This window comes from Salmo trutta, chromosome 13 (assembly GCF_901001165.1).
Source record: "Salmo trutta chromosome 13, fSalTru1.1, whole genome shotgun sequence".
In the NCBI taxonomy this organism is placed as follows: Eukaryota; Metazoa; Chordata; class Actinopteri; order Salmoniformes; family Salmonidae; genus Salmo; species Salmo trutta.
The window spans coordinates 86,080,801-86,093,000 of record NC_042969.1 but is presented as its reverse complement, the minus strand read 5'-3'; the positions used below and the strand labels follow the sequence as shown (position 1 = coordinate 86,093,000).

General features: G+C 48.7%; 1 protein-coding gene across 1 annotated transcript in view; it reads right to left on the bottom strand.

Moving 5' to 3' along the window:
• Positions 1-12,200, bottom strand: part of sh2b2 (SH2B adaptor protein 2) — a 35,117-nt gene that overhangs the window by 11,381 nt on the left and 11,536 nt on the right. Inside the window, exon 2 of the mRNA XM_029773854.1 lies at positions 2,622-3,582. Within this exon, the coding sequence (XP_029629714.1) occupies positions 2,622-3,551 (930 nt within the window). The 5' untranslated portion in view covers positions 3,552-3,582. The remainder of the gene's footprint in view (positions 1-2,621; positions 3,583-12,200) is intronic.

The following is a 12,200-nucleotide window of genomic DNA, read 5'->3' as shown; positions in this document are numbered from 1 at the left end:
GTTAAAATCTGTCGTTCTGCCCCTGAACAAGGCAGTTAACCCACCGTTCCTAGGCCGTCATTGAAAATAAGAATGTTCTTCTGTTCTTAATTGACTTGCCTAGTTAAAAAATATTTATAAAAAAAAATATTAAAAAAAATCCCCCCAAAAAAATCGGCGGCCAAAAATACCGATTACCGATTGTTAAGAATACATGAAATCGGCCCTAATTAATCGGCCATTCTGATTAATCGGTCGACCTCTACTATGGAGGAGACTTAGCTCACCCCACTACCTCTATGGGATAAGTCAACATCTTCAAAGGGGAGAGAAGGAAGCATTTTGCCTGCCTGTTCTCTCCTCCCATAGCCCGCCTGCCCGCCCGCCCACCTGCCTACCTGCCTGGAGATAGATGATGTGCTGACGAGGCATGAAGCAGAGGCAGGTTACCAGGCCAGGCAGAAGTGAGACTTTATGACTCAGACATTCAGTCTCACAGACACTGTTGACTCTACAGAGCTTTGGCTTTGTGAGAACCTGGACCCCGTATCCTCTCATTGTAGAACTCCTGATCTCATATCTGTCCAAACAAAATATCATTCATTCTGATCTAGGATCTGTCCATACAAAATATAATTAATTTTGGTCTAAACTGATGCCAGACCAGCACTCCTACTCTGAGAGGCTTTGTCGATACAGGGGCGGCAGGTAGCCTAGTGGTTAGAGGGGCGGCAGGTAGCCTAGTGGTTAGAGGGGAGGCAGGTAGCCTAGTGGTTAGAGGGGCGGCAGGTAGCCTAGTGGTTAGAGGGGCGGCAGGTAGCCTAGTGGTTAGAGGCAGGTAACCTAGTGGTTAGAGGGGCTGCAGGTAGCCTAGTGGTTAGAGGGGCGGCAGGTAGCCTAGTGGTTAGAGGGGCGGCAGGTAGCCTAGTGGTTAGAGGCAGGTAACCTAGTGGTTAGAGGGGCTGCAGGTAGCCTAGTGGTTAGAGGGGCGGCAGGTAGCCTAGTGGTTAGAGGCAGGTAACCTAGTGGTTAGAGGGGCTGCAGGTAGCCTAGTGGTTAGAGGGGCGGCAGGTAGCCTAGTGGTTAGAGGGGCGGCAGGTAGCCTAGTGGTTAGAGGGGCGGCAGGTAGCCTAGTGGTTAGAGGGGCGGCAGGTAGCCTAGTGGTTAGAGGGGCGGCAGGTAGCCTAGTGGTTAGAGGGGCGGCAGGTAGCCTAGTGGTTAGAGGCAGGTAGCCTAGTGGTTAGAGGGGCTGCAGGTAGCCTAGTGGTTAGAACATTGGGCCAGTAACTGAAATGTTGCTAGATCGAATCCCCGAGCTGGCAAGGTAAAAATCTGTCGTTCTGCCCCTGAACAAGGCAGTTAACCCACTGTTCCCCGGTAGGTCATCATTGTAAATAAGAATTTGTTCTAAACTGACTTGCCTAGTTAAATAATGTTTTATTTAATTTTTTTCTAAAAAATAAAACACGCCCTGATAAACGGAGTGAAGCAGTCACTTCTGAGTCTCTGCTGAGACATGCACGTTTTTTAGGGAACAACATGATCATTATTCAGTGGACCTGGATCACAACAGGAAGTTACAGTCAGTTTCAGGATAGCACGGCAACTTCTACTTAATAGCAACAAAAATGTGTTTGGAGAAAACAGACAGTTCCAGAAGATGTGAAACGACCCATGATGTCATCGTATTCCATATCCTCATTTCTCTTCCGAAAGTAATTCCTCAGATTCACAATAACGATCCAGAATATTATACATACATAACTAATCCCTCTACGTCGGTTCTCCCTGGTTCTGGGGCCCCTGATTGGACTAATTAACTCATCATCATCGAACCTTAGGAACTAAGTCTGAGTGGATTCGCTAATCGGCTGTGTAGTTGCTAGGAGCAAAAACTAAAACGTGCACCACTTTGGGTCCCCAGGACCAGGATGAAGAACCACTGCTCGGTTTCATATCGAATCTATCATCCATGGAAATCCCTCTATATGGCTACATCCTCTCATATCTCTCCCCATAAAGCCATAGAAATCCCTCTATATGGCTACATCCTCTCATATCTCTCCCCATAAAGCCATGGAAATCCCTCTATATGACTACATCCCCTCATATCTCTACCCATGAAGCCTCTATATGGCTACATCCCCTCATATCTCTACCCATGAAGCCATATAAATCCCTCTATATGGCTACATCCTCTCATATCTCTACCCATGAAGCCATAGAAATCCCTCTATATGGCTACATCCCCTCATATCTCTCCCCATAAAGCCATAGAAATCCCTCTATATGACTACATCCCCTCATATCTCTCCCCATGAAGCCATGTGTTCCTGGGTGGGTTTCCTCAGTCAACTTCCTCCCAAGCTGCCTAATGCTTCCTTCAGGTCCTTAAGGTCCTTCAGAAAGCCCTCCATCCCTCTAGTTCTTCTACCCCCTCCCTCCCTCCCTCCCTCCCTCCCTCCCTCCCAAGCTGCCTGCTGCATGATTTTAGGTCCTTCAGAAAGTCCTCCCTACCTCCACACCCACCTCCCTCCATCTCTCGTTGGGGCCCTCTGGTATCAAGGCAGAGAAAGTCAGTGTGTGTGTGTGTGTGTGTGTGTGTGTGTGTGTGTGTGTGTGTCCATATACTGTAACTCTACCTTGGGTGGCACATAGAACTCCAACAGGAACTTGTTACCCCCTTCGTCCCTCCTGGTCTTCCTCAGCAGCAACCTACACTTCTGCCACTGAGGCACCCCTATACAGTTAGTATCATCAGCTACCATGTAACGCAGAGCTCCCTCTCTCTGGATCTCTAGCAGCTCAGCCTTGTGCCCCTGGGAACCCCTGGGAAGACGCAGTCTCTGGGACCATCTCTCCCCCCCTGGCTCCCCTCCTCCGTTGGCCCGTCTGACCCCTCCGGACCCTCCTACAGGGTCTGGTTCAGGGGAGGCGCGGCGGTGCCAGATCTCCTTCACCCCGTCCACCACACACAGACTCATGTTCCTCAGAGAGAATCCCTTCTTGAAGCGGGCCTTGGGGTGTCCCACTGACACGTCCTCTGAGCTGCGTGATTGGCCCAGAGCAGAGGGCTTGTGGGCGGGTTGAGGGGTGCGGGAGGTGGCCATAGCCATGGAGGAGGAACTTCCTCCTCCTATCCCTTCTACTCCTAAACCTCCACTGTCCATACTGTCCAGGGACTCGCTGGAGGCACCGGTGTCCTTGCGCCGCTGGTAGAGGTCGTTTTGTCCGTAGGGCAGAAGGCAGCCCTGGATGCCCAGGAAGGGAACAATGCTGTATTTGGGGGGAGCGTTGGAGCCGTCGTCCCCTGGCGAAAGCGAGGCCTGGTGGTCCCTGGCCTGGGTGACAGCAGCAGAGAAACACTCCAGGAAGTGTCTGGCAAAGTGCTGAGAGAAGCTGTTGTCGGCGCCCGGGGAGTCGTAGCACGGGTTCTCCGACAGGAAGCGGCGGAACTTGTGGGCAAAGTCGGAGGCGGAGGAACGGGCATGGAGCTCGCAGAACTCTCTCCAGTCGGGCAGCGGGCATGAGGAGGAGAACTCCGGGCTGCCGGGCACCGCCGCGCCGTTCATCACTGGGCCATGCCAACCCGCCTTGGAGAGGCTGAGACAGATGACAGAAGGAAAGAAAGAGAGAGAGAGAGACATGTTAGAGAGAGTGTGGGGGTTCTTTCATCACCAAGCCCTGCCAACATACTGTGTGTGTGTGTGTGTGTGTGTGTGTGTGTGTGTGTGTGTGTGTGTGTGTGTGTGTGTGTGTGTGTGTGTGTGTGTGTGTGTGTGTGTGTGTGTGTGTGTGTGTGTGTCACCAATAGCAGGGAAAGAGACATTACAGTGAGAATGTGTGGCTCCTAGGATTTACGAAGACAGCGCCAACAGAATAACAGTCCCTGTGTGGGAAAGCGTGTCGTGTGAACAACAGAAGATGTGGGAATGAAACAAGACTTCTGAGGCTGGGAGATTGTGAGCGTGTTTGTCATTTCCCTAAATAGAGGCAACAGCCCTAGTTCTTTTCTCTCTGTGGAAGAACGGTCTCTCCACACAGCCCTGCTACACTGACATACATCATAATCCACTCGTGTAAAGTATTTAAGTAAAAATACTTTAAAGTACCATTTAAGTAGTTTCTTTGGGGTATCTGTACTTTACCTTTTACATTTTTGACTACTTTTACTTTTACTTCACTACATACCTAAAGAAAATAATGTACTTTTTACTCCATGCATGTTCCCTGACAAACAAAAGCACTCGTTACATTTTGAACGCTAAGCAGAACAGGAAAATGGTCTAATTCACACTCTTATCAACACAACATCCCTGGTCATCCCTTCTGCCTCTGACCTGGAGGACTCACTAAACAGAGAACATCCCTGGTCATCCCTACTGCCTCTGATCTGGAGGACTCACTAAACAGAGAACATCCCTGGTCATCCCTACTGCCTCTGATCTGGAGGACTCACTAAACAGAGAACATCCCTGGTCATCCCTACTGCCTCTGATCTGGAGGACTCGCTAAACAGAGAACATCCCTGGTCATCCCTACTGCCTCTGATCTGGAGGACTCACTAAACAGAGAACATCATCCCGTACTCCTTCAACCTAGTCCCATACTCCCTTCAACCTAGTCCCGTACTCCTTCAACCTAGTCCCGTACTCCTTCAACCTAGTCCCGTACTCCTTCAACCTAGTCCCGTACTCCTTCAACCTAGTCCCATACTCCCTTCAACCTAGTCCCATACTCCCTTCAACCTAGTCCCTTACTCCCTCAACCTAGTCCCGTAGTCCTTCAACCTAGTCCCGTACTCCTTCAACCTAGTCCCGTACTCCCTTCAACCTAGTCCTGTACTCCTTCAACCTAGTCCCATACTCCCTTCAACCTAGTCCCGTACTCCTTCAACCTAGTCCCGTACTGCTTCAACCTAGTCCCGTACTCCCTCAACCTAGTCCCGTATTCCTTCAACCTAGTCCCGTAGTCCTTCAACCTAGTCCCATACTCCTTCAACCTAGTCCCGTACTCCCTTCAACCTAGTCCCGTACTCCTTCAACCTAGTCCCGTACTCCTTCAACCTAGTCCCTCAACCTAGTCCCGTACTCCTTCAACCTAGTCCCATACTCCCTTCAACCTAGTCCCGTACTCCCTTCAACCTAGTCCCGTACTCCTTCAACCTAGTCCCGTACTCCCTTCAACCTAGTCCCGTACTCCTTCAACCTAGTCCCGTACTCCTTCAACCTAGTCCCATACTCCCTTCAACCTGGTCCCGTACTCCTTCAACCTAGTCCCGTACTCCCTCAACCTAGTCCCATACTCCTTCAACCTAGTCCCATACTCCCTTCAACCTAGTCCTTCAACCTAGTCCCGTACTCCCTCAACCTAGTCCCATACTCCTTCAACCTAGTCCCGTACTCCTTCAACCTAGTCCCGTACTCCTTCAACCTAGTCCCATACTCCCTTCAACCTAGTCCTTCAACCTAGTCCCGTTCTCCCTTCAACCTAGTCCCGTACTCCTTCAACCTAGTCCCGTACTCCTTCAACCTAGTCCCGTACTCCCTTCAACCTAGTCCCGTACTCCCTTCAACCTAGTCCCGTACTCCCTTCAACCTAGTCCCGTACTCCCTTCAACCTAGTCCCGTACTCCTTCAACCTAGTCCCGTACTCCCTTCAACCTTGTCCCGTACTCCCTTCAACCTAGTCCCTTACTCCTTCAACCTAGTCCCGTACTCCCTTCAACCTAGTCCCGTACTCCTTCAACCTAGTCCCGTACTCCTTCAACCTAGTCCTGTACTCCCTTCAACCTAGTCCCGTACTCCCTTCAACCTAGTCCCGTACTCCTTCAACCTAGTCCCGTACTCCTTCAACCTAGTCCCGTACTCCTTCAACCTAGTCCCTCAACCTAGTCCCGTACTCCTTCAACCTAGTCCCGTACTCCCTTCAACCTAGTCCCTTACTCCCTTCAACCTAGTCCCGTACTCCTTCAACCTAGTCCCATACTCCTTCAACCTAGTCCCGTACTCCTTCAACCTAGTCCTGTACTCCCTTCAACCTAGTCCTGTACTCCTTCAACCTAGTCCCGTACTCCCTTCAACCTAGTCCCGTACTCCTTCAACCTAGTCCCGTACTCCTTCAACCTAGTCCCGTACTCCTTCAACCTAGTCCCGTACTCCTTCAACCTAGTCCTGTACTCCTTCAACCTAGTCCCGTACTCCCTCAACCTAGTCCCTTACTCACTTCAACCTAGTCCCGTACTCCCTTCAACCTAGTCCCGTAGTCCCTTCAACCTAGTCCCATACTCCTTCAACCTAGTCCCGTACTCCTTCAATCTAGTCCTGTACTCCTTCAACCTAGTCCCTTACTCCCTTCAACCTAGTCCCGTACTCCTTCAACCTAGTCCCATACTCATTCAACCTAGTCCCGTACTCCCGTACATTCAACCTCCAGCTGTACCCCCTCTAGCACCAGGGTCAGCACACTCTCAAATGTTGTTTTGTTGCCCTCATTGTAAGCCTGCCACACACACACACACACACACACACACACACACACACACACACACACACACACACACACACACACACACACACACACACTATACGATACATTTATTAAACATAAGAATGAGTGTGAGTTTTTGTTACAACCCGGCTCGTGGGAAGTGACAAAGTGCTCTTATAGGACCAGGGCACAAATAATAATAAGAATCAACAATTTAGCTTTTTATTTAACCATCTTCCATATAAAACCTTATTTGTTCATCAAAAATTGTAAATAACTCACCACAGGTTAATGAGAAGGGTGTGCTTGAAAGGATGCACATAACTTTGTAATGTTGGGTTGTATTGGAGAGAGTCTCAGTCTTAAATCATTTTCCACACACAGTCTGTGCCTGTATTTAGTTTTCATGCTAGTGAGGGCCGAGAATCCACTCTCACATAGGTACGTGGTTGCAAAGGGCATCAGTGTCTTAACAGTGCAATTTACCAAGGCAGGATACTCTGAGCGCAGCCCAATCCAGAAATCTGGCAGTGGCTTCTGATAAAATTCAATTTTCACAGAACCGCTTGTTGCAATTTCGATGAGGCTCTCTTGTTCAGATATCGGTAAGTAGACAGGAGGCAGGGGATGAAAAGGATAACGAATCCAGTTGTTTGTGTCGTCCGTTTCAGGAAAGTACCTGCTTACTTTTGCACCCAGCTCACTCAGGTGCTTCGCTATATCACATTTGATATTGTCTGTAAGCTTGAGTTCATTTGCACACAAAAAATCATACAATGATGGAAAGACCTGTGTGTTGTCCTTGTTAATGAAGACAGAGAAGAGCTCCAACTTCTTAATCATAGCTTCAATTTTGTCCTGCACATTGAATATACAGTCGTAGCCAAACGTTTTGAGAATGACACAAATATTAATTTCCACAAAGTTTGCTGCTTCAGTGTCTTTTTAGATATTTTTGTCAGATGTTACTATGGAATACTGAAGTATAATTACAAGCATTTCATAAGTGTCAAAGGCTTTTATTGACAATTACATGAAGTTGATGCAGAGAGTCAATATTTTCAGTGTTGACCCTTCTTTTTCAAGACCTCTGCAATCCGCCCTGGCATGCTGTCAATTAACTTCTGGGCCACATCCTGACTGATGGCTGCCCATTCTTGCATAATCAATGCTTGGAGTTTGTCAGAATTTGTGGGGTTTTGTTTGTCCACCCGCCTCTTGAGGATTGACCACAAGTTCTCAATGGGATTAAGGTCTGGGGAGTTTCCTGGCCATGGACCCAAAATATTTCTGTTTTGTTTGTTATCATTTTGCCTTATGGCAAGGTGCTCCATCATGCTGGAAAAGGCGTTGTTCATCACCAAACTGTTCCTGGATGGTTGGGAGAAGTTACTCTTGGAGGACGTGTTGGTACCATTCTTTATTCATGGCTGTGTTCTTAGGCAAAATTGTGAGTGAGCCCACTCCCTTGGCTGAGAAGCAACCCCACACATGAATGGTCTCAGGATGCTTTACTGTTGGCATGACACAGGACTGATGGTAGCGCTCACCTTGTCTTCTCCGGACAAGCTTTTTTCCGGATGCCCCAAACAATCAGAAAGGGGATTCATCAGAGGAAATGACTTTACCCCAGTCCTCAGAAGTCCAATCCCTGTACCTTTTGCAGAATATCAGTCTGTCCCTGATGTTTTTCCTGGAGAGAAGTGGCTTCTTTGCTGCCCTTCTTGACACCAGGCCATCCTCCAAAGGTCTTCGCCACATTGTACGTGCAGATGCACTGTCACGCCCTGATCTTAGAGATCCTTTTTATGTCTCTATTTAGGTTTGGTCAGGGTGTGATTTGGGTGGGCATTCTATGTCTGTATTTCTATGTTGGGGATTGCTTTGTTTCGGCCGGGTATGGCTCCCAATCAGGAACAGCTGTACATCGCCCGCCTGTCCGGAGCCGCCAGAGCCGCCCGCCTGTCCGGAGCCGCCAGAGTCGCCCGCCAACCAGGTGCAGCCAGAGTCGCCCTCCAGTCCGGGGCCCACTGTGAGGGTCCCCAGTCCGTGGTCGGCGGCAGGAGATCCCGATCTAGGGGAGCCAGTGAAGTGGGGTGAGCCAGTGGTGGAGCGGGGTCTGCGTCCCGCTCCAGAGCCTCCACAGCGGAGAAATGCCCACCCAGACCCTCCCCTATAGGTTCAGGGTTTGCGGCCGGAGTCCGCACCTTTGGGGGGGGTACTGTCACGCCCTGACCTGAGAGAGCCTTTTTATGTCTCTATTTAGGTTTGGTCAGGGTGGGATTTGGGTGGGCATTCTATGTCTGTATTTCTATGTTGGGGATTGCTTTGTTTCGGCCGGGTATGGCTCCCAATCAGGAACAGCTGTACATCGTTGTTGCTGATTGGGAGTCATACTTAGGCAGCATGTTTTTCCTTTGGGTTTTGTGGGTAGATGTTTTCAGTTTAGTGTGTTAGGATACCTGACAGGACTGTTCGTCTGTGTTTCTTTGTGAAGTGCCTTTTTTCATCTAAAATAAAAGATAAACAAATACCACCCTGCACCTTGGTCTACTACTTCAGACAGCCGTTACATGCACTCACACCTGCCTGCTGCCATTCCTGAGCAAGCTCTGTACTGGTGGTGCCCCGATGCCGCAGCTGAATCAACTTTAGGAGACGGTCCTGGCGCTTGCTGGACTTTCTTGGGCGCCCTGAAGCCTTCTTCACAACAATTGAACCGCTCTCCTTGAAGTTCTTGATGATCCAATAAATGGTTGATTTAGGTGAAATCTTACTGGCAGCAATATCCTTGCCTGTGAAGCCCTTTCTGTGCAAAGCAATGATGACGGCACGTGTTTCCTTGCAGGTAACCATGGCTGACAGAGGAAGAACAATGATTCCAAGCACCACCCTCCTTTTGAAGCTTCCAGTCTGTTTTTCGAACTCAATCAGCATGACAGAGTGATCTCCAGCCTTGTCCTCGTCAACACTCACACCTGTGTTAACGAGAGAATCACTGCCATGATGTCAGCTGGTCCTTTTGTGGCAGGGCTGAAATGCAGTGGAAATGTTTTTTGGGATTCAGTTCATTTGCATTGCAAAGAGGGACTTTACAATTAATTGCAATTCATCTGATCACTCTTCATAACATTCTGGAGTATATGCAAATTGCCATCATACAAACTGAGGCAGCAGACTTTGTGAAAATTAATATTTGTGTCATTCTCAAAACTTTTGGCCACGACTGTAGTGTCCAAAACGTCTTTCAAGCTGTCAGGCATTCCCTTGGCAGCAAGAGCCTCTCGGTGGATGCTGCAGTGGACCCAAGTGGTGTCAGGAGCAACTGCTTGCACGCGCGTTACCACTCCACTATGTCTCCCTGTCATGGATCTTGTGCCATCAGGACAGATACCAACACATCTTGACCACCAAAGTACATTTGATGTCCCAAAACTGTCCAGTACTCTGCTCTTTACTGAGGGGGCTCTATGTAGACTGCAGGTAGAGGTCTTTACTGAGGGGGCTCTCTGCAGACTGCAGGTGGAGATTTTGACCCACTGGTTTTGGGGTCATTTTGTTATTAAGTGCTGCTTGTAATTTGTGTTGGATTGGAGCAGTCCTGATTTCTCAACCCACACAAAGTTACACTTACAATCCAGATGAAGAGAGGAGCTGTACACACACAACAGTCCCACTCCATCATCACCTGCACTGTCTGTGCAGGCATCTTTTGTCATTTTCAAAAACAGAATCTTGTCACACAGGTTTAGTGCCCAAGCTCTCTCCTCTACCCTCTTTCTCTCTCTCTCTCTCTCTCTCTCTCTCTCTCTCTACCCTCTCTCTCTCTCTCTCTCTCTCTCTCTCCTCTACCCTCTTCCCCTCTCTCTCTCTCTCTCTCTCTCTACCCTCTTCCCCTCTCTCTCTCTCTCTCTCTCTGCCCTCTCTCTCTCTCTACCTTCTTTCTCTCTCTCTCGACCCTCTTCCTCAATGCCCTGATCTCTCCTCTCCTCCCCTTCTCCTCTCCTCACTGAAGCCCTGTGGTAGAGATCCAATTGAGCTGGATTAAATCAGATCTCATGAAGGACCTAGACTGAGCCCTGGGAAGGATAAGGAGACAAACTCCAAGTACATACAGCTGTTGAAGGGAGCATCCATCTATCACCTTATTTCAAGATGTAAAAACATGTTTGTGATGCCGCCCGAGATAAAACCACATCTAGAGGAATGTCAGAGGATGTGGAGAGAGAGGGGGAGGTAGGAGGAGAGGAGGGAGATGAGAGGAGGGGTAGGAGGAGAGGAGGGAGATGAGAGGGGGAGTTAGGAAGAGAGGATCACAAAATGAAAATCAGAAGACAGATTCATGTTGAGTGAAATCCCTCTGATCTCTTTGTCTGCTTCTCCTTCTCTCTCTACTCCTCCTCCTCTCTACTCCTCTCTCTACTCCTCTCTCTACTCCTCTCTCTACCTCTCCTCCTCCTCTCTCTACCTCTCCTCCTCCTCTCTCTACCTCTCCTCCTCTCCCCTCATACCTCTACCTCTCCTCCTCCTCTCTCTACCTCTCCTCCTCTCCTCATACCTCTCTCTCTCTCTCTCTTTCTCTCAGCCAAGTACATACAGCTGTTGGAGGGAGCATCCATCTATCACCTTATTTCAAGATGTAAAAACATGTTTGTGATGCCGCCCGAGATAAAACCACATCTAGAGGAATGTCAGAGGATGTGGAGAGAGAGGGGGAGGTAGGAGGAGAGGAGGGAGATGAGAGGGGGAGGTAGGAGGAGAGGAGGGAGATGAGAGGGGGAGGTAGGAGGAGAGGAGGGAGATGAGAGGGGGAGGTAGGAGGAGAGGAGGGAGATGAGAGTGGGAGGTAGGAGGAGAGGAGGGAGATGAGAGAGGGGGAGGTAGGAGGAGAGGAGGGAGATGAGAGGAGGACAGAGAGGGGGAGGTGGGAGGAGAGGAGGGAGATGGGAGAGGATCAGACAGATTCATGTTAAGTGAAATCCCTCTGATTTCTCTCTGAAGGGCAGTAATCTCTGGAGAAGGTGAAGAACATTCCCTTCGTGGTTGGTAGCACAGGTGAACAGCATAGGTGAATAATAAACACTGTGTTAATGTCTACAGTCTTCCCACCAAAGATTAAAGTATCTTTAACCAGCAGCCAGGACATAAATACTCTTATTGAAGTATCAGCCACAGCAGGCAAGGTTACGTCTGGCTAAGAGGTTTTAGTGAATGAGACTCTCGCCCACGCACACACACGCACACACATATACACACACAAACACAGGCGCATAAAGACGCACACATACACAGCTGAATGAGAGAGACCTCCCACCCAGTGACCAGATCAATAGTTAATGCATAGAGTTAACTAATGTTCTCTAAATCACTAGTGTCTGTTTCAATTCAACAAAACATTTCATCCTGATTCAATGTTCAGCATTAAACCAGTTTCATAAATACATTGCAATGTAACTCCCTACGTAACCACTATGTAATTCATTATATAATCTACATTTACATCTAGCCAGCAGCGTAGGTCCAGCAAAAAATGTAGGTGGGCCAGAATGTGGACCCTCAAATCATCATTACATTATCATAAAAGCCTACCCTATACCCCTACTGTAAAGACATGATCATCATTATATTATCATAAAAGCTTAGTCTACCCTATACCCCTACTGTAAATACATTATCATAATTACATTATCATAAAAGCCTACCCTATACACCTACTGTAAATATATTATCAT